At 37.1% G+C, this 18,947-nt stretch overlaps 1 protein-coding gene across 1 annotated transcript in view; it reads left to right on the top strand.

Moving 5' to 3' along the window:
* The window catches only part of LOC144451992 (5-phosphohydroxy-L-lysine phospho-lyase-like), a 191,722-nt gene that overhangs the window by 158,704 nt on the left and 14,071 nt on the right, over nt 1–18,947 (top strand). Inside the window, exons 9-10 of the mRNA XM_078142954.1 lie at nt 183–337; nt 1,607–1,696. Coding sequence (XP_077999080.1) covers nt 183–337; nt 1,607–1,696 — 245 coding nt within the window. The remainder of the gene's footprint in view (nt 1–182; nt 338–1,606; nt 1,697–18,947) is intronic.

Genomic DNA, 18,947 nt, shown 5'->3' on the forward strand with positions numbered 1-18,947 from the left:
AGGTACAGCTTTCCAAGAGTTGGTTGTGTTGGAAATTGAAAAGTTTAAACTTCACAAGAAATGGCTAATACCACACAGTTTAACCAACATAGAAAGATATGTAGTTGTTATCCAAAGTAGTTATATGGGGTTTGGGGATAAATGTTTTCTTTCTAATTATCATCATTAATTCTGTTTGCTAGTTCGGTGGTAATCCTGTTTCCTGTGCCATTGGTATTGCTGTTTTTGATGTTATGAAAGAAGAAAATCTGATGTTAAATGCCCACAAAGTTGGTGAATATTTACTTGTAGGTTTAAGAAAGTTGATGGAAGCTCACTTTCTTATAGGTCATGTTAGGTATGTATAAAGGAGTGATTTACATTCATGCATGATATAATAGGAGTAAAGGAATACAAAAATGGTTTGAGTTTTTGACTAGTGTTGCACCTCATTGGGCTTTTTCAACAAATTAGAATTGCATATGTTATATGTTTTAATTTGTTATATCAGTCAAGTTAGATAAGCTATTCTCCTCAGACAAGTTAGGCAAGCTGTAGTAAAAACATCGAGCAAGCTCTCCTCAGTCAAGTTAGGCAAGCTGTAGTAAACACATCGAGCAAGCTCTCGTAAGTCAAGTTAGGCAAGCTGTAGTAAACACATCGAGCAAGCTCTCCTCAGTCAAGTTAGGCAAGCTGTAGTAAACACATCGAGCAAGCTCTCCTCAGTCAAGTTAGGCAAGTTGTAGTACACACATGAGCAAGCTCTCATCAGTTAAATTAGGCATGTTGTAATAATAATAAATAAATAATAATAATTTATTTATAAAGCGTCAGTATCCACAAAAAAAATGTGATCAAAGACGCTGTAAGCAATTCATACAATACAAATATCACTTAAAAAACAGTTTTAAAAAGTCAACTATGTGTGTACTACACTCACCTAACTCAACTGATAAAAGCTTAATACTTAAACACATCGAACGAGCTCTCATCAGTTGAGGTAGGCAAGCTATAGTAAACACATCAAACAAGCTATCAACAGTTGAAGTAGGCAAGCTATAGTAAACACATCAAACAAGCTATCAACAGTTGAATTAAGTAGGCAGGCTATAGTAAATACAATTAGCAAGCTTTTATCAGTCAAGTTAGACAAGCTGTAGTCACATCGAGCACTAGCAAGCAATCATCAGTCAAGTTAGGCAACTATAGTAAACACATTTATAGCAAGCTCTTAACAGTTGAGTTAGGCAAGCTGTAGTAAACAAATTTAGCAAGCTTTTATCAGTTGAGTTAGGTGAGTGTAGTACACACATAGTTGACTTCAGCGAAATAAGGATCCCATGGAAGTTGTTTTTTCAAAAAGGTAGGCATTGTTAAGTACATGCATTACTCTCACAATCAGTATTGTAACATGAACTACAAAATCCTATCATATAATCATCAGATTTGACCACTTTCCTGTTCCAATCTTATGACATGGTACATGGTAAGAAGTTTGTTGTGCACAAAGGGAATGAAGTACTCAGTAAAAAAAATGAGATCTTGATATAATTTGGTGATCCTAGTGTGTTATTATAGTAACCTGTAGATGTTTCAAGTAATTTATGTGTGTATGTCTTTGAAACAGGGGTATGGGACTTGTTATTGGAGTAGAGATAATGGCAGACAGACATACACGAAAACCAGCAACAGAACTAGCTGAGAAAATTGTATACAAGTGAGTATGTATATGCATTGTGTGTATGTATGTGTGTCTGTGTGATGGGGGGGGGGGGGGGGGGGGGGGGCATGTGTTTACGTTGTGTGGTGTATATGTCTAGATGGATGTGGGGGGGGGGGGGGTATGTGTATACTATGTTGTGTGGTGTGGTGTCTGTGGATTGGTAGGTGTGGATGGGTGTATCAGGGGAGTATGTGTGTACATGCATGTATATATTGTGTTGTGTGTATGTCTGTGTGGTTGGGTTGGTGTGGATGGGTGTATATGTATGTATGTATGTGTGTTTGTTTGAGCATAGATGTACATGTAGCATAATGTCTATGGTCCTTTACAAAGCCGTTATTTCCTAAAAATTTATTCCAGTTCATATTTACCATATCAACGATACCACACTTTCCCAGACATACTCATGTTGTAGTTTATGCAGATGTTCATGATAATAATAATCAAATGCTGTGATTTATGCTGGAGGAGTATATGTTACCCCTGTGCTTTTGCCCTCTGGCCCCAGGCCCTTTGCCCCCTTGCCTGCAGCCCCCTGAGTCATAGTATTGGTTTTCAAAGTAAAATTAGGGGCCAGTCAGTTTCCCCAGCAGGGTGGGGGGGGGGGGGGGGGGTATGTGGATTCTTCTATCGGGCCGACAAAATGTCACTAACCCCTTATCTGTAAAACCAGGCTGACTTAATTCTAAAACATGATAATGACCCCTCCCTCCATATATAATATTCACATGCAGGTATTTTTTGATCATGACTCAGTCTGGACTGCTCGCAAATACTTTATAAGATCCCAGGTTAGTTATAATTATTGACTACACAGGGTAAATATATTCCAAAAGGAGTTTCTTGAATAGCATATTGAAAGTGAAGGGTAGGGGGAAAGCTTGAGAAGGGAATATGTCCATCTCTTATGGGGGTGGGTCTCCCCCTAGAAGCCCTGGGTTTTTTTTTTAGCACAACTGAACTGATAAGGTTCAGTAGAGCTATAGGCATGCCAAAGTGTCTGTCTGGCTGTGTGTGTGTGTGTGTGTGTGTGTGTGTGAACAACTTAAAGTCAAAAACGTACTGCAGGACCGATTGCTTTGATATTTGCTGGTCATGTTACTTCTGGTTTCTAGTTGGGAAATTGTTTGAAAATGTGGGTTTTGGGTAAAAAAATGTGATTTTTGGTCAAAAACCGTAAACTCCAAAACTACTGGGCAGACTAATGTGAAATTTAGTGGGAACATTCTCAGGGGCGAGTAAATTAAGACTTGTTCATGACATGATGATTCCCTCTGCAATATGCAAATTAGGGCTAAAAATGTGTCTTTTCAGTCGAAAACCAATAATTCCAAAACTGCTTAGCAGATTGGGCTGAAATTTAACAGGGATGCATCTGTGGGTGTATAGATGAAGAAATATTAAGCACATATTGATCTCATAAGCAATATGCAAATTAGGTGTAAAAATGTGAATTTGGTCAAAAATTTATATCTCAAAAATTACTTGGTCAATGAGACAGAAACTTGGTGAGATGTTTCTAGAAGTGTTATTCGGGAGATTTTCAAAATATTTTAATACAATTGGCCCGAGCAACAATGACCACACCCTTAGCAACAACCAAATGGCAGTATATTTTGGTCAAGTATCAATATCATCTGATAGGCAAGTGAGTAAACTTTCAAAAAATGTATGCAAATATCCCTAGCAACCATGACCACACCCATAGCAACAGCCAAATGATCATGTATATTGCTAAGATAAAGTCAGGAAGCAAGTGAACAAGTGAACAAAAACATTTAATGATGTATACAAATATATCTAGCAACATGACCATGCCCATAGCAACAGCCAAATGAACACCTATTGTTGGCATGGACTAGCATATGGATAAAAATTGTAAAAACTGTACAGTTGTGCTACAATGCCATTGGTGGTATCTTTTCCCTGAAAAGTCAATTTTGAGACTATTCAGACATTTTCAGATGATAATTTCCAAGCTCTACAAGATAGCACCCCCCCCCCCCATATCATGCGCTATTATATGCACGTCATTTTCTTTTATGATATATGCAAATTTGACCAAATGGCAGCCATATAGTTAAAAATCAATATTTGCTGCATAACTCAACAACTGTAATACACTGACACTCCATTCAAGCATCTACTTCCATATTATCAGGTGCAAGCTATCTTTTTAGACTTTGACCTTGACCTTCAGGGCCAAGTATCAAAATCAAGCCAATTCCTGCCTGTCACAGACACATTGTAGTGTTTACATATTGCTAATTAGTCCCCGCTGGACGTGTGCGTGCATGTGTGCATTCGGAAATGATTGGCTCGGTTTCTTTCAAACTTGTTACAAGGACAACACAATATGGTATACATAGTCAATTTATTTTGTGATACAATCCAATATGGCTGCCAGACGGCCATTTTGTTACGATTTTGTCATGTCCAAAGCCATTACACATTACATTACACGATTTGGCCACCAGGCGGCCAATTTTTCAGCTTCGCTGTCAGTGAAAGCTGACAGTACAGCTTCAGGTATAGGTTGATTCTCCATCATCAAGCATCTGTTCGTCAACTTTTTTAGCTCCGCTGTCAGCGAAAGCTGAAAGCGTAGCTTTAGGTATAGGTGGGTATTGAGGTATAGAGAGTAGAGTGAATCATAGGTGTCCGTCAAACTTTTATATTTTTACTATCTACTCCATAAGTGACAGTCGGAATTCTTCGATATTTGGTGTGCATGTTCCCTGGGGGGAGGCTATTCAGATTTGTTCATGCCAAGTTGATCTGTGCCATTTTCAATTTTTTATGATTTTTTTTCATAAAATGTCATTGTCATCAACTCCTTGAAAACCTCTTATTAGATTGCTTTGATATCTGGCGTGTTGATGCGCAGGGGGTAGCTTACTCAGATTTGTTAATTTCAAGTCAGCACATCCTCATTTTTATTTTTTATGATTTTTTTTTTGTAATTTGAAAAAAAAATGAATATGTTAATGAGCATAATGACCGACGCCATATTGGAAATCAGTCGACGAGACTTTAAGTAAACTGCCACTTTTCAAAAGACACTATTGATGTCAAACAAGCAATGTAATATGTGCTATAGTCATAATTCTACGCATTGGGCGCCCAAATGACAAGCGTTAGTTCGAAACAGGGTTGTAAACTTCAAATCCAATTCTGCACCCTTCTACATTATCAGCCAATCCGCAACATCCTCATTTGCATACTCTATCCTGATTCGACCAGAAGCTGAAGGTGACCTCATTCGACCGAGCGATTTTCCACAGCAAGTATCTTGAGTATCAACACAGGACGTTCTTAGTACTCACTAAAATCACACTTCAGACCCACTATAAAAGTGTGATGTTTTCAGATAACATGTAACTTGTGGTTAATTCTATATTGTCGTGCAATTTGGAATGACAGTGAACCAGAATTCAGACAACTTGCGTAAGGAAGGGCATGCCAGGCATGCGGCCGCGGTTGAAGTTTAAATATGGCCGACAGTTCACATGTAAAGTTAAACGACATGAACGTGTCTTGCCTTTCCAAAATGCAAATATTTGGCAAGTAAAAATAATTAAAATAATTACAACTTTAATTTGGCTTCAGACTTTGCATTAGGTTTTGCGTATCTTTCCCCGTTTTACATGTAAATCCGAAAAGGTTCTCTCTCATCATGTCATCAGTGTCAGTGATCATACCGCGCCGGGTAGTCCTCGGGTGCACGAGTCTGTATTACTGACTTGACTCTAAACACCGGAGGGGGAGGGACAATTGTCAGAATCGAGTCCCGAATTCCTCCATATGCAAGCAGGACTACGTGCGGGGCTGCTTTGAGTACGAGCGAAGTGAGGCATGTTGAGGTACTTTGTTGAGAATTATAAATATTGCGAAATGTCAAGTACAAGGTTTAAATACAATGGAATGATGAAAAAAATGGCAGAGTCTGCTGACAGGGCGCCGGTCACAAAAAACACTGTGAATTAAAATATCAGACGATGTACATGTATGTATTAATCGCCGACAATCCACCCGTATGCACGAGGGACTAACCCGGAAGCAAGTCGTTGTCAGCCATACGTTACAGTGGTAACATCGTCCGAGAAATCGCTGCGTTCAGAGTGTCACTGTCATTATTCACAGAATTGTTGTTTTCGAGTGAAAACCCGTCTTGAATTGTATAACTCTAACAAATGAAGACATGTCAAGTTATACTTTGAAAGTTGTATCGCTAGTTTGAGACGATTTTCTCACGTACTATAGTACTATCGAGGCTTACTTGGAAGTAGTAGGACCTTCCAGTTCATCGGGAAGTTTAGCCAGTCCGATAATTCTTTCTGGTTTAGTTTACAACACTTTTGATCACGCAGATTTTGTTGTTGTGATGAAAAGAAATTAAAAAAAGATCATTTCAACCATTTCGTTGTGTTTTCTTTGTGAAAGGTAACCGAACATGAACGAGTGTTACCACTGTAACGTATGGCTGAGAATGACTCTCTTCCGGGTACTTGAGATTGTCGCCGTACGGAAACTAAGATGGCGATTAATACATTTCTTCCCTATATATATCTACCACAACTAGAACAAGTTGAATGTTGTTGACTTTGTAAATTTGTTAGAAAATTGAAATTCAAATTGCCTCAAAATTATTTTAGATCCCTAGTTTATTTCATTCTTCATTAAAATTTTCCAGGGTTACAGCTGTAAGACACTGGAATTACTTATAGCCAACCTCAAAATCCTCTTTTTTTCTTTTTCTTGTGTGCATTTCCCAGTCATTTTTTTCTGAGATTTTGTGCAATTTTTCATAACAGTAGATTTTTGTTATAAAATGGTGACTATGGTATAAAAGTACAATACATTACCAACTTCTGTGTAAAATGTGTTTTATAGTGAGACATCATATGAAACCACTAACCACTTTATTGCATCGCTAAAACAAAACTGCATAGTGACTCGAAGAGCTGAAGACCTGAACCACTTCTACATGTCACCAAAATAAAAAATTAAATTAAAAAAAAAAACAGCGGAGCTATTCTGACCGATAGGTCGCTTGTTTATTTTCATCTTCTCCGAAGAAAGCGACAGTCAGAATACTTTGGTATTTGGTCTGCAAGTTGCTTGGGGGAAGGCTATTCAGATTTGTTCATGCCAAGTTCATCTGTGCCATTTTCAATTTTTTCTGATTTTTTTTCAAAAAATGATATTTTCATCATCTCCTCAAATACTACTCGTCAGATTGCTTTGATATCTAGTGTGTAAAAGACTTCGAAATACAGTTGCAGAGTTCAGCTTTATGATTTCAAAATGATTTCTCTGTCCCTAAAGTTAGCTAATATCTCATAGTCAACACAATATCAAGTATGCAGCTGTAACACACTGGAATTCACTCCCAGACTATATAAAAAACATAACCTGCAGACATTCATTCAAACATGCCTTAAAAGCTTACTTAATTCAATAAGTTTGTGTGTGTGTGTGTGTGTCTGTGTGTGTTTATCTTGCTGTTGTTGATTTTGTTGTTGTTGTTGTTGTTGTTGTTGTTGCAAAAACAATATTTTGGCAATTAATTTTATCACATTTTTTTTTTTTTTCCGCTACCCGAGTTTCACCCAGTATTTTCGACTTAACTCATTCTGTAAGGGTTCTGTAGAACTATTTCTACAACCCCCACCAGGTCCATAGTATTACTGATGTATTTGATTGAATATTCTTTGACTTGATTTAATTTATATATTTTGTTAATTTATTTGTTATGTATAGTTTTTTTTTTAATTTCCTGGTGAAGTCAATAAATATCAAATATCAAATATTTTCCTAAGAAAAACGGCAATCTAAGCAATAATACGTGCCCCTGTGATTGCGACCATTGCCATTGAGTGTATTGCTTCAACCATCTCTATAATACTAGGCAGGTCAGACGCACTGAAAAATTTTCTGCCACTGTGTGTTCACAGCATAAACCCTGACATTGACAAGACAATATCTCTGCTTTGAAAAGTCGGATTTTTATGAATAAAACATCTTTTTGTTCACATTTAAAAGGTCAATATTTCTGTTAAAATAATTTTTAGTAAATTTTGGAAGCAATCCGAAAAAAATACCTTAAAAACGACATTTATTCAACTGCTCACGGCGGTAAAAATCGGCCGTTTTCACTACCTCAGTTCATTTTCGAAGTGCTTCAAGTTCGCAGTCAATTTGCTACCAGAAGCCCGGGGAATTTCAGGTAAACGATACTTTCATGTTAAAATTTGGTGTTTTTTCTATCAAATCATGTATTTTTAGGGATTTTTAATGAGCGAGTCCTCTGCACTAACGATTTTAGTTTTACTAGTGAACCATCAGTTCGGAACGACATGCGAGTGGAGTTTGAGTGTGAATAGGACGCCATTGTTCATGTACCAGGTCGCAGTGACCGTCACATACCACTAGTTCTAAGTGGCCTGAAAGTTGGTTAAAGTGATCAATATTGACTTTTTTCATAATAAAATGATCAGGAAGAAGTGTTGTGTAATGTTTAAGTACAAAATTAAAAAAAATATTGTGATATTTAATGATTTTCGCTACTTGTGTGGTTAGGCCTGGATACTTGTCACACGTATATTAGAACAGTACACTAGCATAGATCACTGTTGTAACGTTGTTGAGAGTTTACAAATCCGTATGCAGACTTCATTTTTTTTTCATTTTCTTGTAATTATTGTCAACTTATAATTGTTTTGAAAGTATTGGTTCAAATGTTTACATGCTGTAGAGAATGATTGTGCATTTTAATGTTGATTCAAAGTTACTTCAAACAAGTGTTTATCATGACTGGATGATAGTACTATACTACATTACCAGGTCCAAAGATGCCACACTTACACAGTATTTCCTCTTGCTTTTTTTCAGAGAAAAACTGAACTGAAACGTTCATTAGTGGTTGTCATGGTGAAGACATCACTGTCTAGTTTGTCTTTTGTAACAGGATCATATCAGAAATATGCAATTTTGGAAAAATCAAAAATGTTTTTTTTTTGTTTTTTTTTTGGTGTAGGGACAATTTAAAATTCAAAGATAACTTGACTAATTATAATAAATACAGTTTATTTTATTCTCTTTCATATTTTACGTGTGCATTTGCATAATTTGGCCACCTCATTTGCATATTTGTGGAATCTCATATTTGTAGCCCTATTACAATTTTTTTGAATGGTGACATTGGATTCAGCACCATTGAAACATACAAATTCCAAATTTCATATTGATAGCATGAATAGAAAGAGATCTACAAGAAATATGCATACGTAATTAGGGGGACTTAGTTTTTTTCAGGAAAACAGTTTTCTGCCGCACCTGGTTTTTAGACAAAGTTGTGATTTCAGTGTACGTTTATTCACATATATGATATATACTTGCAATAATGCCACTTTGCCTAAGTTTACAAATACTTTTTCTGTATGTAAAACAAATTAAATGCTCTTAAGATGTCATTTTCTTGTTGAAACTATGGTTTAAAAATGAAGGAAACTCAAATTTTCAAAATGGTGGCAGAAAAAAATCGGAAAATTTAATACTTTAAAAATCTGTATCTTCAACAGTTCTTGTCCGAATTTAATCATTCAAGTATCATTTTCTTTCTTTCACCGAGATCTATCTAAGTATGGCAGATTTAATGAGCAATATGTGCATTGAAAAAAGTGCCTGACCTGCCTAATAATACACCCGTGCATCAATGAAAGGAGTTCTTGATGAAACAAGCACAAATGCCTTCAACTCGGTGAGTAAGAATTAATGTATTTTCGTAGTAAATTGAGCATACTTAGATAGTTGAATATTAATTTGAGTCCTTGTTGTGATGTTGACATTTGCATTTTGTTTGACCACATCTTTCATAATGTACTTGTTGAACATTAGAACAAATCGAGACTTTCCGTCATAAACGTGTCTTAATAAGTTGTAAGGTGGAAGCATATGATTATGTTGTACAAATTAATTTGTTTGATATGCTCCAATTGCTGTATGAGCTCAGTCAATATTTGACACAAATTTTCATCAACATTAGTGTATTGTTTGAATTTTACATTCATTCACGCGAGTACGGGGATTGATATACTTGTCTCGACGTCAATTTTGACAGGGCACTCATAATTGATCATAAATTGCAAAGCTGTGTGACAAATTTATTGCATAAATGTCAGACATATTTATTTTTCCATGTTCGCCATAAAAAGATTGATTTGGAGGTTGAACAAAATGGTGGTCATCTGATATGGGTTCACACAGGCTTCATTTGATTTTTTAGGTCAAATGACTATGTCATCTTCCATTGTAGTACTTAATTTCTTAATTTTGAGTACTAATCGAAGTTTTTGTATCGTAAGAATTTTACAATAGCGTGAGTGCACTGGCCTAATATTGTCTCAACGTAAATATTGACAGGGCACATGTATGTAAGGGTACCTAAAGTGGCAAAGTGGGACTCCAACTTTGTGCCAAACAGGCAAAGTAGGACCGGAAGTGGGGTCGGTCCAACTTCACGATTTTCAGCAAAGTTGGACCGGAAGTAGGGTCAGTCCAACTTCACGATTTTCGGCAAAGTTAGACCGGTGCAACTTTACTAAACTGCAGTTAAGGCACCGATCATAAGAAGAGCATGCCATCGGGCGTTCATTGATAAAATTACCCTGTGCCGAGTTTAACTCGCAACAGTGCCAACTCGCCCAACTGAACTAACGCTCGTGAATGTTTTGTTATACGCACGAGTTATGACGTCAACACATGAGGTGCAGTTGAACGCCCACCAATTGTTCACGCATAATGGTACATTTTGGCACGGTCACTATCTTATAGTGACCATGATTTTGGCAATTTTAATTGCCCGTATTCTCAATTTGAGGTTTATCAATCACTTCACGTTGTTTTTTATTGCCTATTTGTTCACAATTATGCCAAATTCAACGGCAATTGCGATTTGTGGTGCGACTTAGAATTGTTGAGACTTGGATCCGGGCAAGTTGGTATCGTACGAGTTACTATTGTTGTGAGGTGTCTCTAAATCAATGACCGGTGCCCCAAGCCAATTTTAAAGCTGTTGGAATGCGAGTGCGTTCACATTTTGTATGTATGAAACAATCTGTGTCGACTTTAGTCATCGATAAAGTGTATGAGGTGGTGCCAACTGACGATCCTTGTTGTCTACTGATAATGGGACGTTGAAAATGCATATGGTGGGTTTTGAACAAAAACCGACGTCGTATAACTATAAGAGGCCGGGTTCGTGACGATAGTTATCCTCTGCTAACCACCCTGCCCTGTACCACTTAAAATGTATTTAACATCTTATTACTAATTGTTCACGTTTTTTTCGAAATACTGCATGGTGTTTATTCGGATGAGATGTTTGGATCAACATCTACACAAAAGCAACAAAGTTGAAAGGTTGTAACACATTCGGTAATGACGGAATAAGTATAAAAAAGATGTGTCAATCCCAACTTTTCTCCCCGTGTAAATTCCCCGAGCCGGTTACGTTGAATCGAAAGATGCCTGTTGATGTCGGCATCTCTTGATCAGTTAGGTGCGGAATTGTGTCTTTTCTCAAGGGTGGTTTCTAAACTCCATGTATTACCTATGGCAGCTAAACTAGCTAAAGATGATAAACAAGTTGGACCGACCCCACTTCCGGTCCTACTTTGCCTGTTTGGCACAAAGTTGGAGTCCCACTTTATGGTCCCACTTTGCCACTTTAGATACCCTTACATAACAGTGAGCTTTCGGAGGTTGAAACAAAATGGCGGTAGTCAGAATGGTTAATGTCCTTTCATGTCCATACACACTGTGTTTGTCCCGCCGGATGAAGTCCGGAACGACGACTTATGGATTGGGTTCCGTCCATCCATGCATGCGTGTGTGTGTGCGTCCGTCCATCCGTCCATCCAGAGCCATTTCTTGGAGATGCCTGGACTGATTTTTTTCAAACTTGGTACAGGGGCAACATACAAGGGCATACATATGCACATCAATTTGTTTTATGATACAATACAATATGGCCGCCTAGCAGCCATTTTGTTTGCGAATTTTCCCTGTCCAAAGCCATAACTCAGACATGCTTGAACAGATCTCATTCAAAGTTGACATTAGAACAGTGTTCTATGACATACATGTGCACATCCATTTTCATCATGATATGATCAAATATGGCTGACTGGCAGCCATTTTGTTAGCTAATTTTCCATGTTCAAAGACATAACACAGACATGCCTGAACAGATCTCATTCAAACTTGGTATTAGGACTGTGTTCTATACCATACATGTGCATATCCATTTTCGATATGGCTGCCTGGCAGCGACTTTGTTGGCACAGTATTCATGTCCAAAGCCATAACGAAGACATGCTTGAACAGCCCCCCCCCCCCCCCCCTACCCGACACATCCTTTATTGTTGAATGGTTTATTCCATCACGTCATCTTGAAGAGTAGGCATGTCCCATGTCCAACGAGGAGATACAACATGAGTAGGCATGTTCCATGTCCAACGAGCAGACACAACATAACATATCTAAGTCTGTTTGATTTAGGTTCACAAGTGTTAAAATATTGCGTGATCAGAGTATTGATATCAAGAAAATGACAACATAAACTGCCAGTTCCTTAAAACCCAATCATAGCGGGGAGTATGTCATTCTCAATGACTTGTTTATTTGTCATTTGTCTGGGAATATCATAGGCATCACCCAGCGTCTGTCTCTCTGTGTGGATGTGTGTGTAAACAACTTAAAGTCAAAAACTGCTGAACCGATTGCCATGATATTTGGTGTATCCATTACCTTGGGTGTCTAGTTAGGAAATTGTTGAAATCAAAATGATCTTACCACGGGTTTGTGATTTGGGTCAAAAGATGTGATTTTTGGTCAAAAAACTACTGGGCAGATTGGTGCGAAATTTGGTGGGAACATTCTTAAGGGGGTGTAAAGTAAGATTTGTTCATGACATGATGATTCCATCAGTGATATGCAAATTAGGGCTAAAAATGTGTCTTTTTGTTTAAAAATCTATAATTCCAGAACTACTGAGCAGATTGGGCTGAAATTTAATGGGAATGCATTTAGGGATATGCAATTAGGTGTAAAAATGTTCATTTTTGGTCAAAAACATATATCTCAAAAAGTACTTGGTCAATGAGACTGAAACTTGGTGAGATGTTTCTGAAAGTGTTATTCTGCAAATTTTCTTAAAAACATGTTGACAAAATTGGCCCTTGCAACCATGACTACACCCTTAGTAACAACCAAATGGCAGTATATTTTGGTTAAATAACAACACCTTCTGGTAGGCAAGTGAGTAAACATTTGAAAAGGGTATGCAAATATCCCTATCAACCATGACCACGCCCATACTAACAGCCAAACGGTCGTGTATTTCACAAAGATAACAACAGGGATTAATTGACAATTGAATAAACATTTAAAAAATGTATGTAAATTTGCCTAGCAACATGACCACGCCCATAGCAACAACAAAATCATGTATATCGCAAAGATAACAGGAATTCGAAGACAAATGAATAAACATTCAAAAAATGTATGCAAATGTGCCTAGCAACAAGACGACGCCCATAGCAACAGCCAAATGATCACATATATTGCGAAGATAACAACAGGGATTAATAGACAATTGAATAAATATTCAAAAAATGTATGTAACTTTGCATAGCAACAAGACCATGCCGAAAGCAACAGCCAAATGATCACGTATATTGCAAAGATAATATCAGGAATTCATACACAGGTGAACAAAAACATTAAAAAATGTGTGCAAATATATCTAGCAACATGACCTCGCCCATAGCAACAGCCAAATATCGCAAGATGTTGCTGAAAGCGCTATTCTGCAGATTTTCTTCAAAGCATTTTACCAAAGTTGGCCCGAGCAACCATGACCACGCCCTTGGCAACAATTAAATGGCAGTATATTTTGGTCAAATAACAACATCTGGTAGGCGAGTAAACATTCAAAACATGTATGCAAATACCCTAGCAACCATGACCACGCCCATAGCAACAGCCAAATAATCATGTATATTGCAAAGATAAGAACAGGAATTGAGACAACTGAATAAATATTCAAAAAATGTTTGCAAATGTCCTAGCAACAAGACCACGCCCATAGCAACAACCAAATGATCACATATATTCTGAAGATAACAAGAGGATCAATAGACAAATGAATAAACATTTAAAAATGAATGTAAATATGCCTAGTAACATAGTTGGATAGTCATTCAGCAAATGAACACCTATTGTTAGCATGGACTAGCATGCATATGGATAAACATTTTAAAAACTGTACAGTTGTGCTACAACGCCACTGGTGGTATTTTTATTGCATTAAAATAACTTTTCATTTTTATTTTGCAGAAAATGCCAAAGAAGAAAAATTGATAGAAGGCAACTGTGAAAAAAAAAGTGTGTGTTCTCATTTGTAATTTGATAATTCTGTGAATCAGTGATCAGTAACTTTCAAAGTTGACATGCAGGAGGACTTTTCAATTACATAAAATTTCATTTCTCTATTTCATAATCATGCCAAACCAGAATTATAAAACAATCTATTAATATCCAAACTAACTAAGGAGCCTCAAACTGGTGAACTTACAATGAAACCTTTCACTATGACCTTGACGCATTTCAATCTGAATCCTCCCAAGTCCATGTATTTTTAGTCCCCGCCGGGACGGGGACTTATGGATTGGGTTCCGTATGTCCGTGCGTCCGTCCGTCCGCAGCCGTTTCTCGGAGATGCCTGGACCGATTTTTTTCAAACTTGGTACAGGGGCAACATACAATGGCATACATATGCACGTCAATTTGTTTCATGATACGATCCAATATGGCCGCCTAGCAGCCATTTTGTTTGCAAATTTCCCCTGTCTAAAGCCATAACTCAGACATGCTTGAACAGATCTCATTCAAAGTTGGTATTAGGACAGTGTTCTATGGCATATATGTGCATATTCATTGTTGTCATGATACGATCCAATATGGCCGCCTGGCAGCCATTTTGTTTGTGAATTTTCATGTCCAAAGCCATAACTCAGACATGCTTGAACAGATCTCATTCAAAGTTGTTATTAGTACAGTTTTCTATGACATACGTATGCATATACATTTTCATTGTGATACGATCCAATATGGCTGCCTGGCAGCCATTTTGTTTGCGAATTTTCCATGTCCAAAGCCATAACTCAGACATGCTTGAACAGATCTCATTCAAAGCTGGCATTAGGACAGTTTTCTATGACATACGTATGCATCTACATTTTCATTGTGATACGATCCAATATGGCTGCCTGGCAGCCATTTTGTTTGCGAATTTTCCATGTCCAAAGCCAAACTCAGACATGCTTGAACAGATCTCATTCAAAGTTGGTATTATGACAGTGTTCTATGACATACATGTGCATATTCATTGTTGTTGTGATACGATCCAATATGGCCGCCTGGCAGCCATTTTGTTTGCGATTTTTCTATGTCCAAAGCCATAACTCAGACATGCTTGAACAGATCTCATTCAAAGTTGGTATTAGGACAGTGTTCTATGACATACATGTGCATATCCATTTTCGTCGTGATTCGATCCAATATGGCTGCCTGGCAGCCATTTTGTTAGTGAATTTTCCATGTCCAAAGCCATAACTCAGACATGCTTGAACGGATCTCATTCAAAGTTGGTATTAGGACAGTGTTCTATGACATACATATGCATATTCATTGTTGTTGTGATACAATCCAATATGGCTGCCTGGCAGCCATTTTGTTTACGATTTTTCTATGTCCAAAGCCATAACTCAGACATGCTTGAACAGATCTCATTCAAAGTTGGTATTAGGACAGTGTTCTATGACATACATGTGCATATCCATTTTCGTTGTGATACAATCCCCCATACCCGACTCATCCTTTATTGTTGTAGGCATGTTCCATGTCCAACAAGCAGACACAACATATCTAAGTCTGTTTGATTTAGGTTCACAAGTGTTGTTGCATGATCAGAGTAGTGATAATTCCTTAAAACCCAATCATAGCGGGGACTATATCATTCTCAATGACTTGTTGTATTTACTTTGAAGGAATAGGTTAATTAAACATCAAATACCTAAATTTTACTAAAATGAACGTGTAATAAGTTTTTTGTTTGACATTACATTGGAAAAAATAAAATATTACTGTAAATGAACAACTGAAATGTGGATGCCTACATGTCTATGATGAATGGGTGTATGTATGTTAATGCATTAGAATACTCCACACACAACTCCACAGTGAGTGAGATATCCCACAATTCAGCCTGTTTTGTATGCTCAGACATTGAATTTAGAACCATGGCAAGTTTCCCAGTGTACAGAATAATGTGGTAGATTTTGTAACCATATAATTAGTGTCGTTATAGCCTCTGATTGCTCACTTCGACATGGAAAACATCTTATGGCATGGTCATGATCATGTATTCAATCATAGATTCATGTAGCCTACATGTATAAGCTGACATTGTAACATACAGTTGGTGATATTCAAATTAGGGGTGAAAATAGAATTTTTGTAAAGTGATGACTATAATATAAAAGTACAATATTTTACCAACTCTCTCTAGTTTTTTTTAATGTACCTAGCAACAAGACCACACCCATAGCAACATCCAAATGATCACATAAATTGTGAAGATAAGAGGATTAATAGACAAATAAATAAACATCAAAAATGTATGCAAATGTGCCTAGCAACAAGACCACGCCCATAGCAACAGCCAAATGATCATGTGTAATTTGCAAAGATAATATCAGGAATTCATACACAGTGAACAAAAACATTCAAAAATGTGTGCAAATATATCTAGCAACATGACCATGCCCATAGCAACAGCCAAATGATCGTGTATATCGCAAAGATAGCAATATGGTTGGATAGGCAACTGGATAGTCATTTAGCAAATGAACTCTGATTATTAGCATGGACTAGCATATGGATAAACATTTTTAAAAACTGTACAGTTGAGTTACAACACTATTGGCAGTATTTTTTTCATGTCTGGAGCCATTTGGCAGACATGTCTGAGCAGATCAATTTCAGTCAATCATGGTGTAAGGAATATGTAATATGTCAATATAAGAATGAGGACAGCTAGTGTACTTAGTATTAGGTGCATATGCATGTTAATTTGTGATTGCACCTATCATAGACAAGAAGTGTTACAATCCAAACAGGGATCAACAGCTCCCAAACAGCTCAACAAAATTGACGAAGTTCAAGCTGGTTTTCGTAGGGGATATTCAACCATTGATAATGTCTTTATTTTGCAATCCATGATCCAGAAATATTTAACATTGAAGAAAGGAAAGTTCTATTGTGTGTTTGTTGACTTCGCAAAGGCCTTTGATAAGGTAGAGTTACAAAGGTTGTGGTATATTTAGCACAACTGAACTGAGGTTCAGTAGTGCTATAGGGATCGCCCGGCATCTGTCTGTCTGTCTGTCGTCTGTCTGTGTGTGTGTGTGTGTGTGTGTGTGTGTGTGTGTGTGTATGTGTGTAAACAACTTAAAGTCAAAAACTGCTGAACCGATTGCCATGATATTTGGTGGGTCCATTACCTTGGGTGTCTAGTTGGGAAATTGTTCAAATCAAAATGATCGCATCACAGGTGTGTGATTTGGGTCAAAAAATGTGATTTTTGGTCAAAAAACTTAAACTCAGAAACTACTGGGCAGATTGGTGCGAAATTTGGTGGGAAGATTCTTTAGGGGGTGTAAAGTAAGATTTGTTCATGACATGATGATTCCATCAGTGATATGCAAATTAGGGCTAAAAATGTGTCTTTTTGGTTAAAAATCTATAATTCCAAAACTACTGAGCAGATTGGGCTGAAATTTGATGGGGATGCATCTAGGGATGTATGGACGAAGATATATTAAGCATACAATGATTCCATGAGTGATATGCAAATTAGGTGTAAGAATGTTCAGTTTTGGTCAAAAACTTATATCTCAAAAAGTACTTGGTCAATGAGTCTGAAACTTGGCGAGATGTTTCTGAAACTGTTATTCTGCAGATTTTCTTCAAAATATTTTGACAAAATTGGCCCTAGCGACCATGACCACACCCTTTAGCAACAACCAAATGGCAGTATATTTTGGTCAAATAACAACATCTGGTAGGCAAGTGAGTAAACATTCAAAAAATGTGTGCAAATACCCTAGCAACCATGACCACGCCCATAGCAACAGCCAAACAGTGGTGTATTTCACAAAGATAACAACAGGGTTTAATAGACAATTGAATAAACATTCAAAAAATGTATGTAAATTTGCATAGCAACAAGACCACACCCATAGCAACAGCCAAATAATCACGTATTTTGCAAAGATAACAGGAATAGAAAGACAAATGAATAAACATTCAAAAAATGTATACAAATACCCTAGTAACCATGACCACACCCATGGCAACAGCCAAACGGTGGTGTATTTCACAAAGATAACAATGGGGTTTAATAGACAAATGAATAAACATTCAAAAAATGTATGCAAATACCCTAGTAACCATGACCACGCCCATAGCAACAGCCAAACGGTGGTGTATTTCACAAAGATAACAATGGGGTTTAATAGACAATTGAATAAACATTCAAAAAATGTATTTAAATTTGCCTAGCAACAAGACCATGCCCATAGCAACAGCCAAATGATCACGTGTATTGCAAAGACAATATCAGGAATTCATACACACGTGAACAAAAACATACATAAATGTATGCAAATATATCTAACAACGTGACCACGCCCATAGCAACAGCCAAATGATAGCATTTATCGTAAAGATAGCAACATGGTTGGATAGGCAACTGGATAGTTATTCAGCAAATGAACACCTATTGTTAGCATGGACTAGCATATGGATAAACATTCAAAACTGCACAGTTGTGCTACAACGCCATTGGCGGTATTTTTTACATAAAGGTGGGGTTAATGATAAATGTTTAGTATTTTAAAGAGTATATATTGTAATGTTAAGTCTTGTGTGAGGACACCAAATGGTTGTACAGAAAGGTTGTATGATAAGTCCTCATTACAGAATCAAGCCATTAGCTACAGAAGGGGGTTTTCTTATCTCTCTTATCACTGAATAATGTTTGCTGGCAATATTTACAAATATGATAAAGCACTATTACATAACACATCAGGCAAAGCTAAGCTCAATATCTAAGTGT

This window comes from Glandiceps talaboti, chromosome 22, assembly GCF_964340395.1.
Source record: "Glandiceps talaboti chromosome 22, keGlaTala1.1, whole genome shotgun sequence".
In the NCBI taxonomy this organism is placed as follows: Eukaryota; Metazoa; Hemichordata; class Enteropneusta; family Spengelidae; genus Glandiceps; species Glandiceps talaboti.